The sequence below is a fragment of the Desmodus rotundus genome, chromosome 7, assembly GCF_022682495.2.
Source record: "Desmodus rotundus isolate HL8 chromosome 7, HLdesRot8A.1, whole genome shotgun sequence".
Lineage (NCBI taxonomy): Eukaryota > Metazoa > Chordata > Mammalia > Chiroptera > Phyllostomidae > Desmodus > Desmodus rotundus.
Window position 1 is genome coordinate 37,601,711 of NC_071393.1, and position 24,265 is coordinate 37,625,975.

Below are 24,265 nucleotides of genomic sequence, written 5' to 3' on the forward strand. Positions count from 1 at the left end.
ATTGTTGAATGTTATGAAATGCCTTTACTGCGTGCTTTGAGGTATTCATGAGGCTTATTTTACTGTTAGGACACGTTACACCAAGTGGTTTTCTAATGTTTCTCTGTCACTACACTACTGCCGTGAATCCGACTTAGTCATGAGGCGATATCCTCCTTGCTTGTTGCTTTCAAGTTGTTTAGGAGTTTTTGCACCTGTGTTTATGCATATGTTATTCCTTGATATCAAGGCAATGGCGGTTTCTAGAAATGAGTTGGGGAGTAGTCCTTTTATTAATTCTGTGGAAGAATTTGTGTGATTTGTGTTATTTCTCGTTTGCTAGTGAAATCATACCTAGAGTTTTCTCTCTGGCAGGTTTGCATTTATGGATTCAATTTATAAGATTATTCACTTTTTTGTATTTCTTTTTTGACAGTATTACTTGGATTTTTGTAGAAATTTCTGCACTTGGTGTAAATTTTCAGATTTAGTGACATAGTAGCCTCATCCTTTTTATGTCCACAAGGTTCGTAGTGATGTTCCCTTTCTCATGTCTGCCATTGGTTACTTGTGAATTCTCTCTTTTAATCTTCATCGGTCTTGCCAGGGTTTTAACTTTTTTATGAGTCTTTTTAGAGAACCACATTTTGGGTTTAATCTCCTCTTTTCTAATGTTTATTTACTCTACGTGTATTTATTTTTCTTTCCTTGGCCTTATTGTGTTGTTTTTTATTTAGTTCCCTGGAGAAAAAAAAAGCTTACTTTAATTTTTAACCTTTTCTACTCTATGCACGTAAAGCTATAACTTTAAGATAGGCAGAGTCAAACTGCCTCCCACAGACTTCGATATTGTTGTTCAGTTCAAAATGTTTTCTAATCTCCGTTGTGATTTCCTCTTCAGCCACAGGCGTGTTAGAAGTCTATTTCTTAATTTCTGAATGTTTAGTTGTTTTTTGTTTTCTCTTTGTAATTGCATTATCTGTAAAATTACTTTAAATTACTTTAAAAGTTCAGATAAATTACTTCAACCCTAAGAAATGCACTGTCTTTGCTGTCTGTGCCGCAAATAGTGAGTGTTCTGTAGTTGTTAGAAACCGAATCTGTGTATGTCTGTTGTTGTCAGTTAGGTTTACGTTCATTTTCACGGCTTTGCTGATTGGTGTGTCCACAGCTGTTTTCTCTGCTGATTATAGTTTTTTCTATTTCTTTGAGTATTTTTGTCAGTAATTTACTTTAAATTTCTGAAGCCATTTCTTAGGTACTTACAAATTTGAAAATGTTATATTTTCATAATTTGAACTTTATGAAATACCCCTCTTCATCCAGGTTAACACTTCTTACCTAAAGTTTACTTTGTCTAGAATTAATATAGCTGTACCAGTTCTCTTTTGACTAGGCATGGTATATCCTTTATTCCCATCCTTTTACTCTCTGCCTTTCTGAATTTTTATTTTTTATATTCATCCCTTTTAGACTTCATAGAGCATAGTTTTTAAATTTTTTTTTTTAAAAACTTGATTTTAGAGAGAGAGAAGTGGGGGAGAAAGAGAAACATGGATTTGTTGTTCCATTTATGTATTCATTGGTTGACTCTTTATTTTATAATTTTTTAAGATTTTTTAAATTTATGTTTAGAGAGAGGAGAGGGGAGGGAGAAAGAGGGAAAGAAACATGCAACAGACGCATCGATCTGTTGCCTCTGGCACCCCCCCAAATGGAGACCTGGCCCACAACCCAGACAAGTGACCTGACTGGGAATCAAACTGGTGACCTTTCAGTTTGCAGGCCCTTACTCAGTCCACTGAGCCACACCAGTCAGGGCTTCATTGGATGATTCTTGTATGTGCCTTGATGAGGAATTGAACCTGCAACTTTCGCGTGTTGGGATGACTCTAACCAACTGAGCTACCTGGCCGGGGCCACAGCTTTTTTTTTTAAATACAGTCTGACAATCACCAGATTGTTAACTAGAGCATTTAATCTGCTTACATTTAATGTAATCATTGTAGTATTTGGAGTTACGTCTACTGTTATATTATTTATGATGCATGTTCCTTTTCTGAACTCTTGCCTTTTTTTCTTTTTTGCCTTTTTCTTTTGACTGTTTTTTATTATTCCATTTTTCTTTTGTTAGTTTGGAAGTTTTTACACTTTTACTATTCTTTTAGTAATTAACCTAAAGGTTACAATAAAAATTATTACCAAAGTCTGTTAATTGGTACTTTTTATCTTTTTTCAAGGTAATGTGAAGACTTTAATATGCTTTAGCTATTATATGATATAGTTGCTTTTCTGTAGTATTTTTAATTACCCATATATTTTTAATCCAACATGTTATTCTCATGTTTATGTAGTCAGTATTCACGTATTTGCTGTTTTTATTGTTCTTCATTTCTTCCTCCCTAATTTTTCTTTTTGGGTCATTTTCTACCTGCCCCTTAGTATTTCCTTTAGAGCAGATCTGGGGTGCCAGGTTCCGTTAGAGTGTCTGACAGTGTCTTTTATTGCACCTCCATTCCTGAGGGTTGTTTGCTATGTGTAGAATTGTAGTGTTGCCAGTCACCTTTTTCTTTCATCGCTTTGAAAATACCATCTATTGTTTTCTGCCTCTCATTGTTCCTAATGGAAAGATGCTTCTTTGTTGCAGGTACATTCTTTTCCTTACCGCTTTTAAGATTTTCTCTTGCCTTTGATTTTTAGCAGTTGTGTACAGGCATAAACTTTAAAAAATTTTATCTCTTTTAGAGATTGGAGGCTTTCTTTTCTTTTTTTAAAATGTTATCTGAGGATAAGTTTGTTGACTTCAGAGAGAGAGTAAGGGAAAGAAAGAGAGAGACACTGATGTGGAAACATCAGTTGGTTGCCTCCTGCATGTGCCACTAGGGATCAAACCTGCAACTTAGGTGTGTGCCCTGACTGGGCATCAAACCTGCGATCTTTTGATGTATGGGGTAATACTCCAGCCAACTGAGCCACCTGCCCAGGGCTTGAAGGCTTTCTTTAATCGGTAGGTTGCTATTTTCTAATTGGTTTTGGAAGATGCTGTGCTGTTATCTCTAATGTTTCATCTATAGGGTTGCTCTCCTCTCTGGGTTTTCCTGTTGTTGTTTTCATTTTACATATGGTAGATCTTTTTATTGTGTCTTATCTTTTACCTTCTTTTCTGAATTTCTGTTTAAAGATTTTAATTTATTTTGAGAGAGAGGGGAAGGGAAGGAGAAAACGAGGGAGAGAAACATTGATGTGTGGTTGCCTCTTATGTGCCCCCAGCTGGGACCTGCCTCGCAACCCAGGCATGTGCCCTGACTGGGAATTGAACTGGCAACCCTTTGGTTCACAGGGTCCACTGAGCCATACCAGTCAGGGTCTTTTCTAAATTATTTCAGAAAATGTTTTGTTTTGTTTTCCCTGCTTGATTCTTTATATTTTCTTCTGACCTAACTTCTGGTCCACTAATTCAACAATCTCTTTCTATCTCCTTCAGAATGGTTATTTTAAGCCTGTCTTATAAGCCACAATGTCTGGAGTCATTGAGGGTTTCTGGTTTCTGTTGTTTTTACTGATTTTCATTTACATTGTCTTGTCTTCTTTCATGCTTGGTTACCTTTGATTGTGTTCAGACACAGCATTTGAAAAATTATTCATAAAAATATTTTGAGGCCTGAGACAATGGTACTTTCCTCCAAAGAATATTTTCATTGTTCAGGTAGGTTCTAGGGCACTAGCAATCTGGGTTACTTTAATCCAGTTCTAGGGATTATAGGTTCCTGGACCATCCAGGTGACTGGAAGCCAGGCTGCATGTCTGCAAGGACTATTACAACTTCAGTTTAGCCTGAAGTCTAGGATACAAACCTTGGAGATCCCAGCGTGAGGCACAGAGGTTTTGCCAGGCAGCAGCCCACATCCTGGTACAGGTCCGGACTCCCGCTTTTGTTCTCTAACCCAGGGGTCGGCAAACTCTTTCTGTAAAGGACAAGGGTATAAGTATTTTAGGCTTTGTAGTCCATGCAGTCTTGGCTGCAACAATTAATGCTACACCATTGTTCTGCAGAAGACCCATAGACAGTGTGTGAATTAATGAGCCTGAATTATTCCAGTAAAACTTTATTTACAAAATCAGGTGCAAGGCCAGATTGGGTTTATGAGCCGTAGTTTGCTAACCCCTGACATAGTCTGTCAGAAGCTCTCTCAGACTCTCAGCAACCTCCTAAGTTTAGGTGAGCCCTCAGTGCTGGGCTGGCCTCTCCTTGGCCTCTACCTTGTTAGCTTTCTAGTGCCTTTAAGTTTGTGTTGGCTTTTTTGTGTTTGGTCCAGTTGTTCTCAGCAGGAGGTTTAATCTGAAATACCTAGTCTGTATTATCAGAAACTACAGTTACATATAAAGTAACCAATTTAAAAGCAATAAGATTTTTCCCTCTGATCTCAAGAAAGTTTCTTGAGTTGTTCTCAGAGAATATCTTTCACTGGCACCCTGTGATATATGCATGACTTTTTTTTTTTTTCTTTAACGAAACTGAGTTTCAGGGCATGTATCTATAGTCTCCCTAGAGAGACCTTGCTCTTTAAAGTTAAAGACCAGTGTTGCCCATGAGAACTTCCTGTGATGATGGAAATGTTTTCTCTTCGCACTGTTCAATATGGTAGCTGCTAGCCGGCCACCTGCGACTATTGCGAACTTGAAATATGGCTTGTGTGAATGCAGAACTAAGTTTTTACTTATTTAATTTTAGTTGGTTTAAATTTAAATAGCCATGTGTACGTATTTAGCTTGGAGTGGATGTAGTTTAGAGGAAAAGAAGAATCCTATCCTAGTACACAGTGCATTCTTACATTCCCAGCCACCGAAGTAGCTATTTCCCAGTGCTCTGGCAAGAAATAATTAACCTAAATGTGTTTGCTGGATGATTTCGCACTAAATGTCTTAGGCCTCACAAAATGTTTCCATTTACTTCTCCCATTCATCCGGTATGACGGAAGGACACTTGTTATCCTAAATGGGCCACGTAAAAACTGATGCAGTCACACAATATACTTTATTACATGTATTTTCCTTTGCAGGGAAAGGGGCGTCTTCGGCGAGGAAACTATCCAAGTCCATCCTCTCCTGTTGCCGTTGGGCTGCCCTCGGTGCCTGACGTCCCAGAAGAGGCCTTGGCTGGCGATGCAGCTGTGGAGACGGACATGACGGAGCAGCAGCGTGCGGCCATGCAGCAGGAGGAGAGAGTGCTAGCGGAGCAGATCGAGAGCCTGCAGAAGGAGAAGTGAGTGTGGCAACCATCTCCTGTGTGTCAGGCAGCACAGGGGATGTAGAGGTGACACGGTGTCACCTCAGGGAAGGAAGCTCCGTTAGCAGGGAGACCTGAAGCTGCTACAGTGATGATTTAAACAGGTTGACTGGAATAGGGTGTGTCAAGGAAATCTTGGCCAAGATTCCTAACAGATCAGAGACCAGCTACATTGAACAGACTTGTCTTAAAAAGGAGTAACAAGGATTCCCAGGCTAAGACAAAGTCCCTTCCAAGAATGGGCATTATTCAGAACTCCATGAAGGGAGGATATTGTCTGAAGATCCATGTAGCCTTGGGGCCAGCAACTAGACGGTCAGAGTAGGTAGCAGCTCTCATGGGTGCTGGGACGGTGGGCGGGGATTGGCTGTAATTTAGGAGACGGACAGATGAGCAGCTTTGTGAGCTTTACGTAACTGGAGCAAAGGGGGGTAACAAACATCTTGGGGAAAATATGAGCATCCCATTGTTCTCCCTGAAGGTACCGTATACTGATTCTAATTGACGATGATGACTCTCTAAGTTTCATGGGGACTTTTGCTCCTGAGTTCCAGGATCCCAGATCTGAGAGCTCGATTCATGTGGGGATATGATCCTGTCAGGATTGATTCTAGAATTTAGGCAAGCTAAAAAAAAAAGCGGCTGGAGCTCAGCTGTGCAGAACACGATGAGGCAGAAGTGGCGTGCATTGACTGTGCTGTTTGATAGGAGAATCGTCTGAAGAGCGGGCCCAACTCAGCTCTGATGGTATTGGAGGTGTTCAAGGGTGCATTTGTAGGAAGGGGAAATCTTCCTAAAGAGGGGAAAAGGCACGACCAGCCTCAGAGTTGTGAACACACGTGGCTTATGACTGTGGTAATTGCAGCAATGAGCTTCTCATGAGATTATCTTTGAAAATGTTGTCCAAGTAGGTTGTGGAAGTGAAGCTTAAAGGGGTTTGAAAGGGAGGAAGAATTGGACAGGGAAGTTGTGTGCAAGTAGAGTATTGGATTCAGAGCTGGTATATTTCTGGGTGAAGATGTACCCTAGGATCTGCCCATAGGAGAAAGTTGCCTATGTAAAGTGGAGGAAAGGTTATTGGAAGTTGCAGGCATAAAGGAACTTCGGTGTTAGGGTATTGGAGTGAGCTGTTAAAAACATACTGATGGAATTAGATTAGGGTGATGTCAGGCACTAGTGAGAAAAGCGAAATAGGAGTCAAGTAGCAGAGACTGAAGGGAGTGAGGGGCGTGACTGAAGTAGCTGGGTGGCTGAGGAAGAGGAGTAGAGCATACAGTAAGTGGAGATGGCCTGAGATTCAAGGACAGAAGGATCAACCTGTGTTACTTCATCCAGAGGTCTCTCTGTGGTCAAGGCAGAAAATATAGTTTGTAGCCTCTTAGTCAAGTTTCATGGAGAATTGCTGAAGAGTTGGAAGGAATCTTAGAGATTATCTAGGTTAATCTCTTTGTTTCGTGGATGAGGAAGCTGAGGTTCCTAGAGAAGAAAGTTCCTTCCTGAGACATAATGAATGAATGAGTCGAGAGTGGGTTTCGAACACCAATCTGATTATTAGCCCTGAGTTCATTTTACCAAAATATCTTACAGCTGTGGCATCTTTCCCTCCCTCACCCTTGGCCCTTTTGTAGGCCCAGCCTTTGTTGTCATTTTGTCCTTTAGTACACGGGTGGCAAACACAAGGCCTGTGGGTGGAATCCGGCCTGGCACCTTGTTTCTACCCGGCAGCAGCGCCAAGCTCCCGCTTAACAGTTAAGGAGTAGTTGTGTAGCCCTAAAGTTATTCGGCCCTTTGAAGGCAACCTCGAGGCTGATGTGGCCACCCCGTGAAAATGAGTTTGACACCCTGCTTTCGTACACGCAGTTTCAGCCTTCACCATCACTATGGCGTGCAGATCCTTATCGCCACGCTGCGTGGGACCACTAAGAAGTGTGACTTTTTGCTACTTCAGTTCCTGAGTTTTATGGAAGGTCTTTTCTCCTCTTGTCTTCCTTCCACTTATCAAATACTAATGAATTTCCTGATTGTATCTTACAGGGAGGAGCTAACATTTGAGATGCTTGTACTGGAACCCCGTGCTTCTGATGATGAAACCCTTGAGTCTGAGGCCTCCATTGGGACTGCCGATAGCTCAGAAAACTTGAACGTTGAGTCTGAAGGGGCAGTCTCTGAGAAAGCAGGTAAATGAACATGTTAGTGCGAAGGAGGATTAAGGAATCCCAAACTAAGACAAAGTCCCTTTCCAGAATGCCTTAACCTTACATGAAAAGGTGACAGAGTCCTAAGGAGTTGAAATATACTGATCTTGTGAAGCTTTCATGTAAATTGTTTATTAGATGAAACCTTCAATGTAGTGCAGCTTTTTTGTAACCTAATGTTTTCTCATGCATTCACTTCAGCACAGAGAAAAGCCAATGATCACGGTAATACGGTCTCACCGACCCACGCCCCATTTGCTAAGGGTGGGCAGGGTTTTTGTTTTTTTAATTTTTTTTTGGAGTTTATTTTTTTAAAGATTGTATTTATTTATTTTTAGATAGAGGGGAAGGGAAGGAGAAAGAAGCATCAATGTGTAGTTGCCTCTCATGTGTCCCCTACTGGGGACATGGCCCACAACTCAGGCATGTGCCCTTGACTGGGTATCGAACTGGCGACCCTTCGATTCATAGGCCAGCGCTCAATCCACTGAGCCACACCAGCCAGGGCAGGGTGGGCAGTTTTTCACGTGACAGTGACAGCTGTAGGCCTCTGCTAATGGCACCGCCAGACTCCAGGCCCCCGTGGGGCTGACTCTGAAGTGGTGTCCATCGAAATGGATGGGGACTCTTTCCAAGTTAGGAGTGTGCACCTCCAAATCCTGGTCCGCCTCATTTCACGTGTAAATATGGACACTTATTCATTACATGATGGTTTGCTTCCGAGGGAACTGTCATTTATAGTTTTGGTCTCTCTTCTGTGTTAGAGAGAAGCCTAACCCTTAGCTCCCTGAAGGCAGCTGGCAAGTCTGAAGCTTCTGGCAAGTTGAGAAAGCAGCTGAGAAAGCAGCACGACTCTGTGGACTCAATGGGCTCTTCAGTCTCTTCTTTCTGCTCCACTAACACTGCGTCTTCTCATGGGACCAGAAAACGGTTCCAGATTTATTCTAAATCTCCATTCTACCGAGCTGCCTCTGCTGCTGAGGCCGTGGGAGTGGAGGGGCCATTGGTCCAGACCAAAACCCTGGAAGACAAGCCTCAGTTCATCAGCAGAGGAACCTTCAACCCTGAAAAGGGCAAACAAAAATTAAAGAATGTGAAAAGCTCACCTCAGAAAACCAAAGAGACCCCCGAGGGGACAGTGGTGTCTGGCCGCAGGAAAGCTGCGGACCTGGACTGCAGCCCCGCCCAACAGCCAGCTCTCTGTGGAAGTAATGAGTTTATGGTCTGAACTGGCAGATGTGTGTCTCTTCATGGCCGCAGAGTGGTAAACACATCTCATCTTTGGGGTCCCTTCTCATCACCGCGTCCACAATAGTCCACCCTGAATGAGGTCGGGCCTCTTGCCCAAGCATACCAGTGAGACCTTGTGTGCCGAATTCCCGGGCCTCACGGTGAAGTGGAAAGGCCTCTCTGAAGCCTGCTGGGGAGGGAGCCAGCTGTGCCTTGGCTGCTGTATTAGACTAGAGATCCCACTAACAAAGCCACTTGGCTCGGGCCCGAGGATTTGGGTCAGTTGTGGAGGCCTGTGTAGCCGCCTCTCTTCCATCCTCTTTCCCCTTTCCAGAGGTGGGCGTGGGACTGGGAGCACATTGTGGGCCTGAGGGACCCACTGATTTCTGACATATGAAGAAAACACATCAATCTTTCTTAACCATGAAAGCAAAACCCGTTGGGTTTATTTTGGGATAGTTAGGAGCTGGGGTAGAATATACTTCTTTTCCAAGAATTTATAAACAAAAAGCCTGAGCCTTCTATTTTAAGATGTTTGAAAAACACTTCATGTTCTATTCTGGGGAAAGTGACAAAGCAGTTGTTCCCGTCACAGCTCGTCTCAGACTTCTGGTTACACAGTGAAGAAGAGAGTTCATGTCTTGTTCTTCGATGATGTTCAATGTAATAATAATCGATGCTGGTTTAACTCCTAGTTGGTTTCTGCCAAATATATTGCATGGGCTGAAGTTTCAGTAGCCACGCTGTTCTCATACTCCCTGGTCCCAGGCCAGGTTTCTCTATTTTTTTCAAATGTCCCAGAGATACGGTGATCCCTAAACAGGAGGGTTTCACCCTAATCCGTCCAGGCTTTTCTCTCTGTATAGATTAAACTGAAGATCACATATCTAGCTGCTGGTAGATTTCAACCACAAACTCAAGACAAATGAATGGACCATTTAATCACTTCTCCCAAAACATTCGCACGCAGTACTGCATGAGTGTTACCGAAAGCTGCCAAAAAATAAGAGAAAAGGTTTTCAGATGATCCATGTAACTTTCGTCTTTTTTTCCTCAGACCATCAGTATTAGATTTTTTTAAATATCAAGGACTACTTGAAGCTACTTTTGTTAATATTCTGGTTACTGAAGTTTAATGTAAATATTTATGTATAGAATGCATATTTCTTTTTAACCTTATGCTTCCCCCTCCCACGGAATTTCTTCCCCCAGATTAGGGATCATTGGACAGGGAGGTGAGAGCCACGCATCCCTGGGTTGAGGGATCAGTCAGACTATCTTTCACCACTAGGTGTCTCCATACACCTGAGCTATAATAGCATTTTAAGCTTCTTAGCGTCTGGGGGATTAGAAATCTGTTTTTGCTATTTATAATATATGGAAAATGAAACATGATACCCTTTCTTGACATACATATGTGAAAATGTTTATTTTTAAAGTTACTAAATGCATCTTGTCTAACTACCACATGCACTGTTCTAAAAAAGAGCCTTTACCATCTGTAAGCTGAATTTTGGTTATTCGTGCTTCTCTGATTGGAAATTATGGCAATACTGAGATTTACGTCCAGGCAGAGTCTCTCCTGTTACACAACACCGAACCTCATGCCACAGTGGTTGTCGCCGAGCCCTGGAGCTGAGACTTAGACATCGCCCTGAGAGGCAGCTAAAGGTCGCAGGACGGAGTCCTACCTGTCCTGGGCTTGGGTTCCGAACTGTGCTGGCGAGAGGAGTCTTTATAAATCTCCAGAATGATGACAGTGAGCAAATATTTCATTTTAAGTCCCGCAAACGTCTGCCACCTTGCATGCTGTCCTAAGGAGTATAAATGTAAAGCCTTTAAAAATCGGAATTTTGGAAAATCTGGAGGAAAACCCAGTCTCTCAGCATGGCTGTGTCAAAGTGGGATCGCTGCTGCTGCAGGCCCTGCCGTCCGCACGTCTGTCTCAGTGTCCCTGGGGGGCTGCGCTTCCCCTGCCGGGCACCAGTCGTTGCCGCTCAGAAAGGGGGCCGCTCCTGTTGGCTCATTTCCTCTGTCCCAGAGGAATGGCCTGGAGAATATGTCTTGGCATATGTTCTCCTTCTAAATCTTTCCGGGTTCTTCTGTTGTTGTTGTTTGAAAAATAAGTTCTTGGCAGTTAACAAAACTACTCGTATAGGACACTTTATAGAACTCGGCAATGGATGTTAAGAGACTTTATAATTTTTCTCAGGGACCTGAAACCTGATTTTGGATAAAATTAAATAAAAAATATTTGTTTTTCAGTTATTAGATTTGTGGATTTCTAGTCATTTAATAAGCTGCCAGAATGGAGGGTGATGGGGAGGAGAGACCCACACAGTGGCAGCATGGACACAAGTGTGGGACCCTCCCTTTGAAGGAAGGAAAGCCATTTTCTCGTGGGGTGATAGGTATTGTTGACCTGAGAAAGAGATGACACCACAACTCTTAGAAAACTGTCGGAATCTCGTGCTGTATCTCCTTCCATTTGATCTTAACCGATCCTCTTCCTGGTTCAGGTGTGTCATCACGAAGTGACGCTGCCTGCATTGCGGCCACTTCCGATCGAGCTGTCTAAGCTCAGTGTTGTGTCACATCTGGATTTCCGTTGCTTCTCCTCTGCCTGTTTCCTTTGATCTCGGAAAACGCCTGTATGGCAGCAGCTGGGCGGCCCCACACTCAGAGCTCATCTTCCCAAACTCAGCACTTTCTGTTCCCATCACTCCTTCCCAGCCCCAGACAAGGCCTGGGTTCCAATTCTCCCCATTTAAAGCCAACACATCCCAGCACAGGAAGGGTCCAGGAAGGTGACATGCTCAGTTTGTAACGTACTTTGTACGTCCTGCCAGGTTAATGTTTTTGCCACTCTGGGCTTCTGAAAGCACAAAGGGAGACACCCCTTTCCTGTAGGAGCCTCTCAGGGGCAGCGCAGGGGCAGCGGGACCTGAGGTCAGGGAATGGGATGCCAGAGTCCCCCTCCTTCTCACAGTTCTTCACTGACCTCTGCTGGGAGGTTAGTGGAGATTCTCTGTTGTGTCACGATGGGGTTGCTTTTACTGTCAAAGACAGAGGGTCCCAGAAACTTGCTGAAAAGGGGGTGTCCAGCAAGGTGCCACAGGCCCACTTCTGTGCCTGTGCGCCTTGGTTTTTTTAACTCCAACCAATGGATGTGTGCGTCTCTAGTTCACTCCGGCGAACTAGAGAGAAGGAAGCGTTCTCAGTACGTGGTCAAAGCTACGAGAGTTTGAATTTAAAAAGGAAACACAGTCCAGACTGCTTTCCTCATCCTTCTCTCCCCTCCCCTTTTTTCCCCCTTGATGGGGCGCTGGACGTGGGGCGTGTATCCTTCTGTGTTGACAAATGTGTTAGGTTGCCTGTAATTTTGTGACAGCTCTCCAACACAGTCCCCCCAACACCATGCTAGCCTTGGTGGTAAAATTTCTAGGTTTTTATGGGAGTCCTCTTCCTATGCCCCTAAACTACTTTTAACCACTTTTCTCTGGAACCGCTCCCACATTTGATGTGGTATGAAACGGTGACAGCGGAATGACAAGTGTGGACATGATCTGTTCGGTTTTGTTGGTCTCTTGGTTGAAACTGTTTTCGAAAAAATCCCCACCGAGGGGCCTGTCCCCTTGCTACCCATCCATACTTAACACCTGTTTATCGGCTCTCTTAGGCCATATTAAAGTTGCACCTTGTGAACACGTATTTACTAGGGCGGGGGTGTGTATTACAGATTAGTGTTATATTATTTTAAAGGATTTAAATAATTTATAATATGCCGAGTGTCAATTTTTAAATGACTCTGTATTGTAAAAGGACATATCCTGTGAAATATAATATTTTACTGTTAAACAGAAGAATTCTCTAAGAAAAGCGATTTATCTCACCCGTGGAACTGGTTACATCCTGATAACGATCAACAGGCACTTTGTAATTTTCTGTTTTGGGTTTTTGGGGGGCCGTCGGGGAGCGAGACACCGTCTGTATGAAGTCCCGTTTGTATCACTCACGATACGCACTGTGTGGCAACGCGAGCGGCGTGAACAAATCGCTCCAATGGCTCATTAAAGAACAAAAGCTTCCAGAAGCCGCGATGCGTGTGGTTTGTTTTCTGACCAGCCTGGCTCCCACCCCGGTGCGCTCCAACCTGATCCCAAGGAACAGCAATGATTTTTATTAGTTAAACTGATTTTTTTTTTTAAAGGAAAGGACTGAACCCGTAATAGGCAAAGTGCAGATGTAGTAGTTATTGGAACTGAACTGAATTCAAGTAAAGGTGAGATTTAAGCTGTTGGTTTTCTGTAATGGATGCTAGCTGTTAGCTGTCAGGGCTTCATTGCATGCATTTAGCGCTCTAGCTGGGCGGGGAAGGCAATAAATGTACATTAGAATCCTAACCAAAAAGGCCATGAGGAAGTAGCAATATCTGCTAATAGAGGGCCCAGGAATTCAAGCCTCATTTGCCATTTTTGTTTTCCCACTACATCATGTGACTTTGGGAGTCATTGGCCCTTTATGAAGGTTAGGTTTTCCTAGGTGGAAATAAGTTCTCCCCAGGTTTACTTCTCTGGATAACTAACTCCTACTGACTCTCGGGTCTACCTGGAAATGTATTCCTCCCCCTTGAACCTGGTTAGATGTCTTGTGTTCTCAGCAACTCCCAGTATTCATGGCATCAGAAACCTTTCACGTAAGCTTTTCAAGGCAAGAACCACGACTCACTGACCTGCAGGCCCTTGGGTCACCAGCACCCATTGAATGGTTCCAGTACTTGGGTGTCGGATGAGAGTGTGAGGTCAGGGGTTCCCAAGGGCCAAGCCAAGTCTAAGGCGGAATGAAAAGAAACTGCATTTTGCCCCAACAGTATACTCATTCAGTTTTTAGACTCTTAAGATTTTCCTTTTTAAAGTTTCAATTTACATTTTTGCATTGAATTACATCAAAATGATAAGGATATATATAGTGAATTGTTTCCTTAAATTTCCTTCATTTGTCAAATAAGACCTAGAAATGCCATTTTTAAAACTTGTTTCTGTGACTCCTGAATTTACAACAAACCCTTCTACAAAGCCGAGCGTGTGAAGGTGTAAGGAGATGGAAATTATACAGAGACCACAACTTTGACGTTTTAAAAATCGTTCTTTCTCATGTACTGGGCGGCAGTACAGAGCCTTAGACCAGGGTCCTAAGTGCGGGCGGAGGAAAGGCACATGTAACATCTGTTTAATCTCGCAGGCGTCTCGCATGCCTAGTCGAGGAGCGTGTCACTTCCCAATTCTGTGTTGCCATTTATGCATTTATTCAAGAAATACCGGGCACCCACAGGTACTGCTTGGGGTACGCGGGTGACCAAAACGAAACCCCCTGCCGCTGTGGGGCTTGCATTCTAGTGGGGGAAATGATGCCTACCACCTGGACCCCAGTCGTCCCGAAGAGCTGGGTTCCACTCTCAGGCTGTTTATTAGTTTGAAGGGTGTTTCCTGGCATCTTTGAGTCTTTCTCTGCCCTTTTGACCTTTAAATACCCCTTTAAAGGTGGAGGAGAAGCGTGTCACGGATCTGAAAACTGCAGCTGAAAGGAAAGGCCCAGGTAGGCCCCTAAAGACTCCCTCTTGCGTACTTCATAACCAAAGACGTTTCTGGCATGGAGGGCAAAAAAAAAGCTTTCGTAGTACTCTCTCTCCTAGCAAGGGCCCTAAATGCTGCAAAAGCTGCTACCCATCCGAATGTGAGTGGGGCCAGTCCACAGTGAAAGATTGAATAAATCCTGGGATCCACCGAGAGCTGCATTGTATTAGGAAAACAGAAGCCTTTCCGTATATTCCAAGTGAGGAGGACTTAACATAGGAATTAGGGTCTGAACATAAACACTGGAAGAACTGGGAAAACACAGGTCGAGAATGACAACGCAGATCTCAGCCCCAAGTTCCAAAGTCCTCAGAAGCTTGCCTGGAGACCCCTGCAGTTCCTGCAAAGGCCCCGCCCGGGAAGTCTCTCTCTTCCCACACACCCAGCTGCAAGTGCCTCCGAAGAATAATGGCACCTGCTAACCTTCCGCGCCTCCGGTGCGGCCCTCCTTCCCCCTCGCAGTCATGGGGGAAGGGATCCTGGGAAATGTAGTTCTTGGAGTCTGTAGAAGAGGGTGGTACTGAGCCCAGGTTGACTGCAGATGACCCAGCCTATACACCTCCTCTAACTCCCCCAGACTTCCTCCTGGAAATCCCAGGCGACCTCTTTCCCGACACACAGCTGCTGTACCACACACCCCATACACCCTTGGTGAATTCCAGCAGGCGGCTTTTGCAGCCTTCTCAACAGCGAGGCCGTAGGATAAATGTGCCTGTCTGGTCACATTTCAAGCATGTTTCTTGCTGGAGTTCCTTTGCTCAGGCTTTATAAACAGGTCTTTAGTGTAATGGTATAGACATGAAATGACCCAAGTAACCGAGACAAGTCTCATGCTTTCAGATGAAGAGTCTCAAGTAGTTTAAGGGCTTAAGCTGGACGGGATTTGCCGTACTCTTTCCTCTGGGCAACAACCTAGCTGCGGTCGTTGCCAAAGCACAGCGTTCTGAGCCATTCTTCCTCCATCAGGGCAGGGTATCTCCGTCAGCTAGAGAATCTGTACGCAGGGCACAGGGCAGGGGGACCCCTGGGGTGTCACAGACATCTCACATGACCTTTTCCTTCTTGCCTTCAAGCACTTCTTCTCTTCGGTGGATTCCAGGGCTAGCGGGGGTGTGGGGAGGAGGCAGTGCCAGGGTCGAGCTAGTTAAGTAGAGTGGCAGGGAGATTCGAGTCCTCTCTAAGCTTCCAGTTTTTTCACTTACAAATGGGGATGATGGGTCCCTCCCCCCGAGCTGATGCGAGGGTTAAACATCAATGCACAATCAGTGCTCCCTTCATTGCCTGATATATAAAGTGCCTGATACACGTTAACTTTTTATTGCTATTATTTCCTAGTCGTCGGGGTCTGTCCTCGGAAAGGGTATGAGATTCGTCTGAGCTTCATCCTTCATAAGGAATTAAGAAATGATGGCGATTCCCTTTCACAAAACGTGCCCGTGCCTACCTTGGGTTGAGATGGCTGGTTCTCACCTTTGTTTATGGAGCCGGGAGGAAGGAGAGGAGAAGGAAGAAAAGCCATGGGAGGGTGGGAGGCCACCCGGAGGGAAGCTGGGCAGTTGAGTCCTGTGGGAGATTTTTCTCAGGCCTTTGACTCGTCACACCTGGACGCTGACTGGGAGTGGGAACCTTCCTGTGTGAAAGGGACAGCTCCGGCCACAATCCTTTTGATTTTGTGTTTGCACTTTTTCGTTGAGGTCTAACGTAAAACAGTGATGTGCACAGATCTTAAGGGCACAGCCTAAATAATTTTTACAAATGAATAAATCTGTGAAACCACCTCCCAGATCAAAATAAAGACCATCTCCAACACGCCAGGAGGCCCCCACGAGCCCCGCGGCCCATTCCAGGGCACCGCCAGTCGGCCTCACCTGTCCTGGAACTGAAGCGGGGCTGCTTCTGCTCAACTCTATGTCTGTGAAATTTATCCGTGTTTTCACACGTATTGGTGGTTCACTCTTTTTTTATTTCTGTTTTCCATCCTATGACTACACTACAACGTGTGAATCCATTCTGCTGGCAGTGTACAGTCGGGGCTACTATGAATAGAGCTGCCGTAATTGTTCTTGTGTTTCGGTGGGCAGTTCTGCTAGGTGCAGGTGGAACCACCGAGTCACAGGGCAGGCAAGTGCTCCGCTTCAGTGGATGGCTTTCCAAAGTGGCTGTACCCATACAGTTGCACCCGCATTAGTTTTTGAACATGTCACAGAGGACCTTCTCCATCGGCGTGTTCCCTATGGTCTTGCGGAAAAAGAGGAGCTCCACGCGTTCGGAAGTGATAAACCTCAGAGACGGGAGGAGCAGGAGCAATTTCCCAAACCTGAAGGGGAGAGAGGGCACCGTGAGTTCTGCCATCAGCATCTGAGCACAGGTGCCTCCCGGGGAAGGAGGGGGAGGGGTGGGGGGGGGGAGGGCCCAGGGTGGGTAAGGGGAATTCTGGGAAAGGCCCCCTTCACTGGAGGGGTTGCCTAGCCCTGCCCCTGGCCCGTGTGGCCCCCTCTGATATATTTAGTTGAGGAGTGTGATGAAAATAGTTTGTTATGTATAAAGATCATAAAGTGATACGTTCTTTATGTTAATAATATGTGCAGTTATGATCATTCATACTATATATATTTGAAAAGAATGTAAGGTCCCCCGCTGTAAGCCACCTAGGATGTTAGAGGGGCCATTAGTGAAAATGTTCTCAAAGAATCATTTGTGGCTGGGATACTCATCCACAAAACAAGCAGTTGTAGTTTTAAGTAAGAGCCTTTTGCCAAGCAGGGGAGAAACGGTGCAGAGATGGTGGGGGGGGAGGGTGAAAGCCCAAGGGACAGATGGAGGGATGGGATGGGCCCTCCTTGGGTAGGAGGCCTGACAGCCCGAGTCAGTGCCTGGGATGAGAAGGCCACTCCCAAGTGAGGCCACTGCGCGCTCAGCTTCCTCCGTGGGGTCTGTGGGAAGGCTTCCCGCCTCCCAGTCGTCCAAGATTGCTTTCTCCTGTGAGTGCGACAGAGTGGCACTGAGTGGTCGTCCCCTCCCTGTGCCTTCCCGCTTCTGTGTTTCTGAACTGAGGAGGGTCAGGAAGAAGTAACCGTGAGGTCAAGTAGAGGAACTGGCTCTCACACAGCGGGAATCCACCCACTGGTGGGTCACAACCAGTCTTTTGAAAACACACACAAATATCAGAGTAAATTACCCAAAGTAAGGGCAGGTACGACTTGGTGGAACTTTGTCTCACTGTCGGTGTGTATCTTGGGTGACGGTGGAAATTGCTCTCTTCCCGGGTGTTGCTTTAAAAAACTGCAGCGTGGTCACGGCACCACGCTCGTAGAGCAGCCAGTGTCTCTCTCAGCACTCAGCTCTGCCTGCAGCTGGGGCTGAACCGCTGTGACAGGGTGCAGCCAAGGGGGCCCCGAACAGGGATTTGTAATGGGACCCAGAACTCGGTGTCCAGGAAATATTAGAAAAAAGTATATATAGGATGTCCTCACCCCCACAGGTCTGAGCTGGGGGATGGGACACATGGAGCAGGGCCATTGAGAGCTGTTTTGCATAGCAACAGTTTTGCAGATAACCTCTAGAAAGGTCATGTAACATGTCTATAACCTTTAACTGGTTTCATGGATATGTTAAATAGCTGTGGCCCTGCTCTGAGCCAGGGGGATGGGAGTGACTTCCACCCAAGATGTAACTGGGAGGAAACTTCCCCTGGTTACAGCACCTGCGTGAGAGCTTGGAGATGATTGCCTCCATGCCATGGGGCCACACCTGCCCAGACTTACTATGGCAGCTCAGTAAAGCTGGAAGAACACGGGAATGCTGGCAGCTGGGGCCAATTGTGGGAGGAGTTGGAAATGGTGGCAGAGGAAGATTGGCGCTGGGATTTAAACCCAGGCGCGGCAGCCATGTGGGGTCTTTTTGGGACCATGCGACTTGGGCAGAGAAGAGCCACGGACTTCTATTTCTTTTTCTGAGACATGGGACCCCGGACTGGGCAGAGGGGGAAGGAAGGACTGTGCATTTGTGGGTATTCTAAAGGACTTTGGGATCTCAATGAAGACATTAAGTCATTACTCTTAAGTCTGTATAACTCTTGAAATAAAAAATCCCTTTCCTTTTCACCAATCTCTGGCATTGAGAGACATCTTTTCCTGGCGGCGAGCAAGGTGAACCTAGTACGGGGTGGGGGACCCCCGGAGCACAAGGGTGGGTCCATTCGGCAATAGTATATCAGTCCCCCCCCACACACCTGGGGTCTGTTCTGTAACACTGCCAAAGAAATGACGTCGGAAATCACAACCAGAATTTTGAAATTTGATAGAAAGCCAATATGCCCGGACTTTTCTGGAAGCTGAAGTGTCTGATCCCAACAGACACTTAGCCGAGGAGGGCTTCTGCTGCCTGCTCTCTGTGATGATCATTCTCAGGCCACTATGTCGAGTCTTGAAACAGGGCTCTTCCTGTGCACCTAAGTTGCAGAAAGCTTTCTGTGCAACGTGGCATATGCCTCGTCACTTCGATTCTTCTCCAAGGGAAATTACCTCTTTTTGCGACCATTGGTCAGAATGGAGGTGATTCCAGGGTGTCTGTGTTAGCTTACTTCTTCGAGAGAACTGTGCGGAGCCCCAAGAGAATCAGGTAATGTGGTCTGAAATGGCCAGTAGATTCCTGGAGGCCAAGTGCTTCAACCTTGTGGAGGTTCCGTTGTATCCACTGGTGGTGCCAGGCTGCGCTCCTGCCCCCCACGCTCGCCCAGTCACACTCTCAGCCTGAAGGCACCGTGCACGGACCCCAGGAGACGTCCCTCCATCGGAACTTGTCCTGCTCCCTCAGAACTACCTTTGCCTTCTGACTTTCCTGTCTGTTTCACGATAGCTCCTCTCCCATAGCTCCTCTTCCCTGACAACACCCAAGAGCCAAGTCTGACTCATTCCTGCCTCTGGAGGCACTCGCTCCTGCTGTTTCCTTTCCACCCCTGGGAGCAGACTCCATGGGCTTCCCTGGGGGATGGCAGCGTCCTCTGCACATGCTGTCTGCATGAAGTCCAGCTCTGCGAGCTCACCCCTGCAGGCTCCCCTCTGCCTAATCAGTTGTGGCCTGGCTGGCCTCCAAAGTCCTGAACAGGCTGGTCCACAGTGCTGTTTTCGCCTGATCTCCCACCTTCTCACGGGAAGCAATCTGTTGCACCTTCCAAACTGGGCTCTTGTCCTAAGAACACATCCTAGTTTGCCTCTCTCCCTCCCTGTAAATGACGATGTCTCTTCTTTGAGTCCCTAGCCCGCCTTGCAAGCCCAGCTCCGCCTCCACAACTTCCCAGAGGTTCTGCTGGAACCCCCATGGGTCTCTGTCTCCTTCAGGTCCATTCACCCCCCAGCACCTGACCAAGTCGGCCCTCATCTTTGAGGTGTGGTCACTGTGCCCACATCCCTGGAAAGCAGCCCCTTTGTCTTACGCACATTTTGGTCCCCACTCATGGGGCCTTGCACTGTGCCTGGCACACAGCAGATGCTGGTTGAACTGGGACCCTTGTCCTGTCTAATTAGCGCAGCCCTGATGAGACGGAGCCCTACAGGTGGGCAGGGAGTGAAGAGGCGAAGGGACAGGTGGGCAGGGAGGCAGGTGCCTGAGTCACCTCACAGGTTGGTGAGGGTGATGGGCCTCACAGTGCTGGCTCAGCATCACCTGGGACTGGTCCTGCAAGGCCTCCACGTGCTCAGGATCCTTCAGGCCCTGTGTTTCTGGAAGGGAGCAGCCGCAGTGAGCTCCGGTCCTACCCTGCCCTGCCTCTCTCACAGTCAGCTGGGCCCTCAGGAGGGGTGCACTCAGCCCTGCACCTCCTGCCCCCAAGGGAAGAAGTCTGCACACCTCAGGGTCTGTGTGGGTTGTTGGAGGACAAGTGAGAGGCAGAAGGAAGTCGCTGGAATGCCCACCCTTCATTCCCAACTACTTCTCTGGTTGGGCAAAGACTCAGCTACCTGGTTTGAAGAGGACCAGGGCCTTCATGCAGGCAAACTCCGTGGGGTCCACCGCCAATGCCCGGAACCGGGAGATAGTTTCCTGCAGGAAACGCATCTCTGCACTGGCCAGCGCCAGCCGGCCCTGGGGGCCGCCGGCAGCCACAGCCTCCGGTGGGGCCAGCAGGGGGCAGCTGTCCAGAGGCAGAGACCACTGTATGGCTCCCAGGAGGAAGAGTTCACTCCAGGCCTCCTCCAGCAGGATCACCTGTGCTCAGAGAGGGTGGGAGGGAGGGCGATGGCTGGCCCACAGCATCTCAGGCTCAGCCTGCAACTTCTGCCACCTTCTCAGGTGCCCTAGGACAGGAAGGGCTGGTCCAGGGTGCCCAGAATGTTCTCCTGGACTCCTGGCATTAGCCAGAGTCCCAGAGCTCTGGGATTTGGTACCATCTGGCCCGGCCGCCTGGGTTCCATCCAGAGCCTCACCTGGAACATTTAGGGAAATCTAGAGCCGTGGGAAGGTGGGCGGCCTTGGGGACACTCCCCACGAGCACCTTACATTGAGTGTACTCGGGAGACGCAGCCTGACTTCTAATCCAAATCCTGGCTCGGGGCTCGGACCCTCCGTGTGCCTCTCTCCGGGTTTTTCCTGACAGGTTGGACAGCATGTCGGTGGGAAGCCCAGGGAGTAGAGGTTGGGCTGAAACTCAAGTCCTGAAGTCAGAGGCCTTTATGCTCCAGGGGAGCCCACAGCACCCACTCTGCTTCTCAGGGCTTGCTGCCCACCCTGTCACATACAGTGTCCGCAGGACATGAGGTTTTGTCTAGGAGGAGAGGTGAGCCGGGGACCATAGGCACTGCCTTCAAATCCCCAGTCTCTGTGCGACCCTGGCCACCCTTGTCCCCTAGGTTCTCGCCCCAGCTGTAACGTCTGTGCAGAGCTGTGACCGCTCACAGTCACACCCCTGAGACACACAGCCCTGACATAGCTGACTCAGAGGCACGAGCCATCCCCCTCCCCAAGGCCCCTGAGCCTGCAGTCATCGCCTGCACAGGGACTCGTGCGTCAGCGCGGCTGGCTCCTGGGGCTCGCCTGAGGGCGCACCTGATCCCGGAAGGGCAGCTTGGAGAACACGGGCAGGCTCTTGGCCCACTTGGCAGCCAGGAAGAGCAGGCGCGCCGACGTCTCATGGGCGCCGTCCAGCCCGCGGGGGGAGGGGGACGAATATGGGGACGAGGGGCACTCAGGGTCGTTGCTGGTGACGTCGATGTTCTCATCAGCTGTTGGAGGAGAAGGCTGTGACTAAAGCCGCTGCTCCTTGGCAGAGGCCTGAGTGCGGGGTGGAGGCCCTTCTCCCACTCACCATCCTCTGGCTCCAGCTTAGCGCAGGTTTCAGCCTTTATCAGGCTTGCCACGAAGTGGTGGTGGCCCGGGGGTGTGAGGATCCCAGGTCCCGGGGCTCTGGCTGCAGACACAGGGGTGGGGCCCCGCGGGCTGGGCCCTGCGGGGGCCGGGGGAGCCACCAGCGTCTCCAGCTGGGGCTCCCTGTTAGGCTCCGTGCCTTCGGGGCGAACCTGGGCTGTGCTGCGCGGCTGACGCTCATTCTGCACAGCTGGGGAGGCAGGAGGGGTCAGGGCGCCCCACCAGCCATGCGCCCCCGCCTCTCTGCCATCCATCTTCGGGTCCACTGCCCGACTCACCGTCCTGGTTCATGCCCGCCTGCAAGCACTTCCTCAGCCGGCAGGCCTGGCACTGGTTCCGGTGGGCCTTGTCCACTGGGCACATCCCTGCCCCCACCTGGCACCTGCAGGCCGAGGGGAGCCCCAGGCGGCAGGGTCCTGCTCAGGCGCGGGACGGCGGGCTTTGCCCGTGTTCACTCCGGCCACTTCTCCCCCGAACGCCCCTGCCCTCCCGGGGCTCTCCTGGCGGAGCCCAGCCCCGCACCTGTAGATAAGCCTCCGCCTCACGCTCCTCTTGAAGAAGCCGCTGCAGCCGTTGCAGGCGAAGACGCCGTAGTGCTTCCCGCTGCTGCTGTCCCCGCACACGCGGCACTGCAGGGGGCCGCCCGCGCCTGGGGAGGGGGCAGGCTGGGCCCGGGCCGCACGCCCCACCCTCCTCGTCAGGGGCCCTCTGGACCCCTGGTTCCCTGTCCCACCTGGATGGAAAAGTGTCTCCCCTCTCACGGTACCCCTGCCGCACCGCACCACCCAGCTTCTGCCCTCACACCGCCCCCCACCCGCCCCCCGGCCAGTTTTCAACAAGCGTGTAGGCTCTGCCCCCACTTCCACCTCTGCCGACAAACCCTAAGGTTGCTTCTCTCCTTTCCTTCCTATCAGCTCGCTCGGCCTGTCCTGGCTCTGCTGCCCCCGTGTTCCCAGGGTTCGGGGTTGCCAGCAGGGTCCTTTGGGGCTGGGCCTGAGTTGCTCGGGCTCTTTTCGTGGTGCAACTTTGTTCCCCAAGGGCTGAGACCTTACCTCCAGGAAAGCCGTACCTGTCTGCTCCTCCCCCAGGCCCCATCTGCCCGGAGACTCCCTCTTCGAGGCAGCCACGGCCATGTGGGAGCGTGTCCGGGCCCGAGTCCGGGCAGGGCCCCTGGCAGCCTCCTTGGCCTTCCTGCGTGCGCACACGGAGCTGCAGCCTCTGCCTCCCTCTCTCTGCTCTGCCCCTCCGTTGGTGCCTCTGTCCCTTTTCTGCCTGGACTTCTCCCTTTGCCCGGCCCCGGAGATCTCCCTCTGTCCCTGTCTCCCTCCCCGTGTCTCCACTCTCCGTCTTCCCGCCTCCTTTCCCTCAGTCTGACTCAGAAGCTGCCCCACCGGCCCCTCACAGCTGCCCTTCTGGCTCGAGAAGATTTCTCCCAGGGCAGCGCTGGACGCAGCTTATGATCCCCTTAATCTTTACCGTCTCCGCAGAGCATCACCGGCCACACCTGCAGCATTACCAAGGAGCCGCTGGAGCCAGCCAGTCCTGCTGGCCCCACCCCGGCCCCCCGTGTCCCTGGGTCCCTTCTGCCCAGTGCTGTCAAGCCATTCAATGGCAAGTCTTGAAGGGAGGTGTGGACTCCACTTCCTCCAGGCCTTTATTCTTTTTGGGGTGCTCAGTCTGCTCCTGGGAACAAGCGAGTGGCCGAGATGTGTGCGCCTCTGTGTGGCCCTGCGTGCGTGGTGCCCGCTGTGGGTCCGGGCTGGGTCCAGCTCTTCGTCCCAGTGGTTCTCCCCCAATCCCTTAAAAGACTGCTGAGGGGCCGGGATTTGAGGGTCCTGGCCCCCCTGAAAGACTAGTGCTCCCCAGAAATCCAGCACAGACACAGCACCCATCAAACAAGGGAATGGGCCCGATGTAGGGCCTGAGGATGGCTTGGAGGCGGGGACGCCTGGGGCCCAATGTGGAGGGTTGCCTTCAGGCCTGCAAGGTGGCAGAAGAGGAGTTGGCAGGTGATTTTCCTACCCACCTGGGGAGCCAGGCCAGCAGGACAAGATGGGGGTGAAGACACAGACCCTGAGCCTGGCTACAGGCTCTCAGGAGGCCCCCGCTTCTTTCCCTGACTTGGCCGCACAGCCCCAGGCAGGCTGGCCCCTCCGCTGTCCCCAGACCCAGTCTTCCCAGCCCGAACCAGGAGCCCAGCAGTGGTTAGGAGGAGGCAGAAAAAGTTGGCCTCCTTGGACAAAGCACCAGACCCCAGAGGGAGGGTGGAGAGAGCAGCGACAGACCACAGTTCAAATCCCCGCTCCCTCCTGGGCCAGCCATGGAACCCTGAGCAAGTGGTTTAACCTGTCTGTACCGGGTAACGAAAGTGCCTGTCTTGCAGTGTAGCTGGAGGCGCTAAGTAAGCTCGCTCTCAAAGTGCTTCCGCACGTGGCCCTCCGCAGGCGCATAGGCACTGATGGATGCTGGTGTTGCGTCCTCAGAAAACAACCTTTCCCTTCCCTTTCCCGCCCCTCCCCCGCTCCTACCCATGCCCAGGCTGGAGCAGAAAGCCCCATGTTGGTCTGGAGAGGAACCCCCAT

General features: G+C 49.2%; 2 protein-coding genes across 15 annotated transcripts in view; one reads left to right on the top strand and one right to left on the bottom strand.

The window, feature by feature from the left end:
- MYO9A (myosin IXA) overlaps nucleotides 1-12,784 on the top strand; it is a 277,361-nt gene extending 264,577 nt beyond the window's left edge. For all 13 annotated transcript variants that reach the window (XM_045192856.3, XM_053928668.2, XM_053928660.2 and 10 more), the window contains 3 exons: nucleotides 5,040-5,242; nucleotides 7,301-7,443; nucleotides 8,226-12,784. In XM_045192856.3, the coding sequence (XP_045048791.2) occupies nucleotides 5,040-5,242; nucleotides 7,301-7,443; nucleotides 8,226-8,689 (810 nt within the window). In that variant the 3' untranslated portion in view covers nucleotides 8,690-12,784. The remainder of the gene's footprint in view (nucleotides 1-5,039; nucleotides 5,243-7,300; nucleotides 7,444-8,225) is intronic.
- Nucleotides 12,785-16,266: 3,482 nt separating this feature from the next.
- NR2E3 (nuclear receptor subfamily 2 group E member 3) lies at nucleotides 16,267-23,092 on the bottom strand. Of its 2 annotated transcripts, XM_024557539.3 has the most exons (8): nucleotides 22,753-23,092; nucleotides 22,206-22,332; nucleotides 21,962-22,065; nucleotides 21,625-21,873; nucleotides 21,366-21,541; nucleotides 20,282-20,528; nucleotides 19,939-20,044; nucleotides 16,267-16,641 (listed from the first exon to the last, which is right to left on the bottom strand). In XM_024557539.3, exons 1-8 carry the CDS (start codon nucleotides 22,814-22,816, stop codon nucleotides 16,509-16,511), a joined length of 1,206 nt encoding a protein of 401 aa, XP_024413307.2. In that variant the 5' UTR covers nucleotides 22,817-23,092; the 3' UTR covers nucleotides 16,267-16,508. The 2 variants fall into 2 exon arrangements, with proteins under 2 accessions (XP_024413307.2, XP_045048881.2); XM_045192946.2 differs by lacking the exons at nucleotides 16,267-16,641; nucleotides 22,206-22,332; nucleotides 22,753-23,092 and adding an exon at nucleotides 16,795-17,303 and having other exon boundaries at nucleotides 21,962-22,197.
- Between the last annotated feature and the right edge of the window lie 1,173 nt (nucleotides 23,093-24,265).

What these genes read in the sequence shown, in the direction of transcription:
- NR2E3 (XM_024557539.3), bottom strand. Translation starts at nt 22,816, where the DNA reads ATGGCCGTGGCTGCCTCGAAGAGGGAGTCTCCGGGCAGATGGGGCCTG. An exon ending in AGCTGCCCTTCCGGGATCAG is followed by an intron (nt 20,529 to 21,365) that starts GTGCGCCCTCAG and finishes CTCTGAGCACAG; the next exon opens with GTGATCCTGCTGGAGGAGGC. An exon ending in CCTGGTCCTCTTCAAACCAG is followed by an intron (nt 20,045 to 20,281) that starts GTAGCTGAGTCT and finishes GCTCCCTTCCAG; the next exon opens with AAACACAGGGCCTGAAGGAT.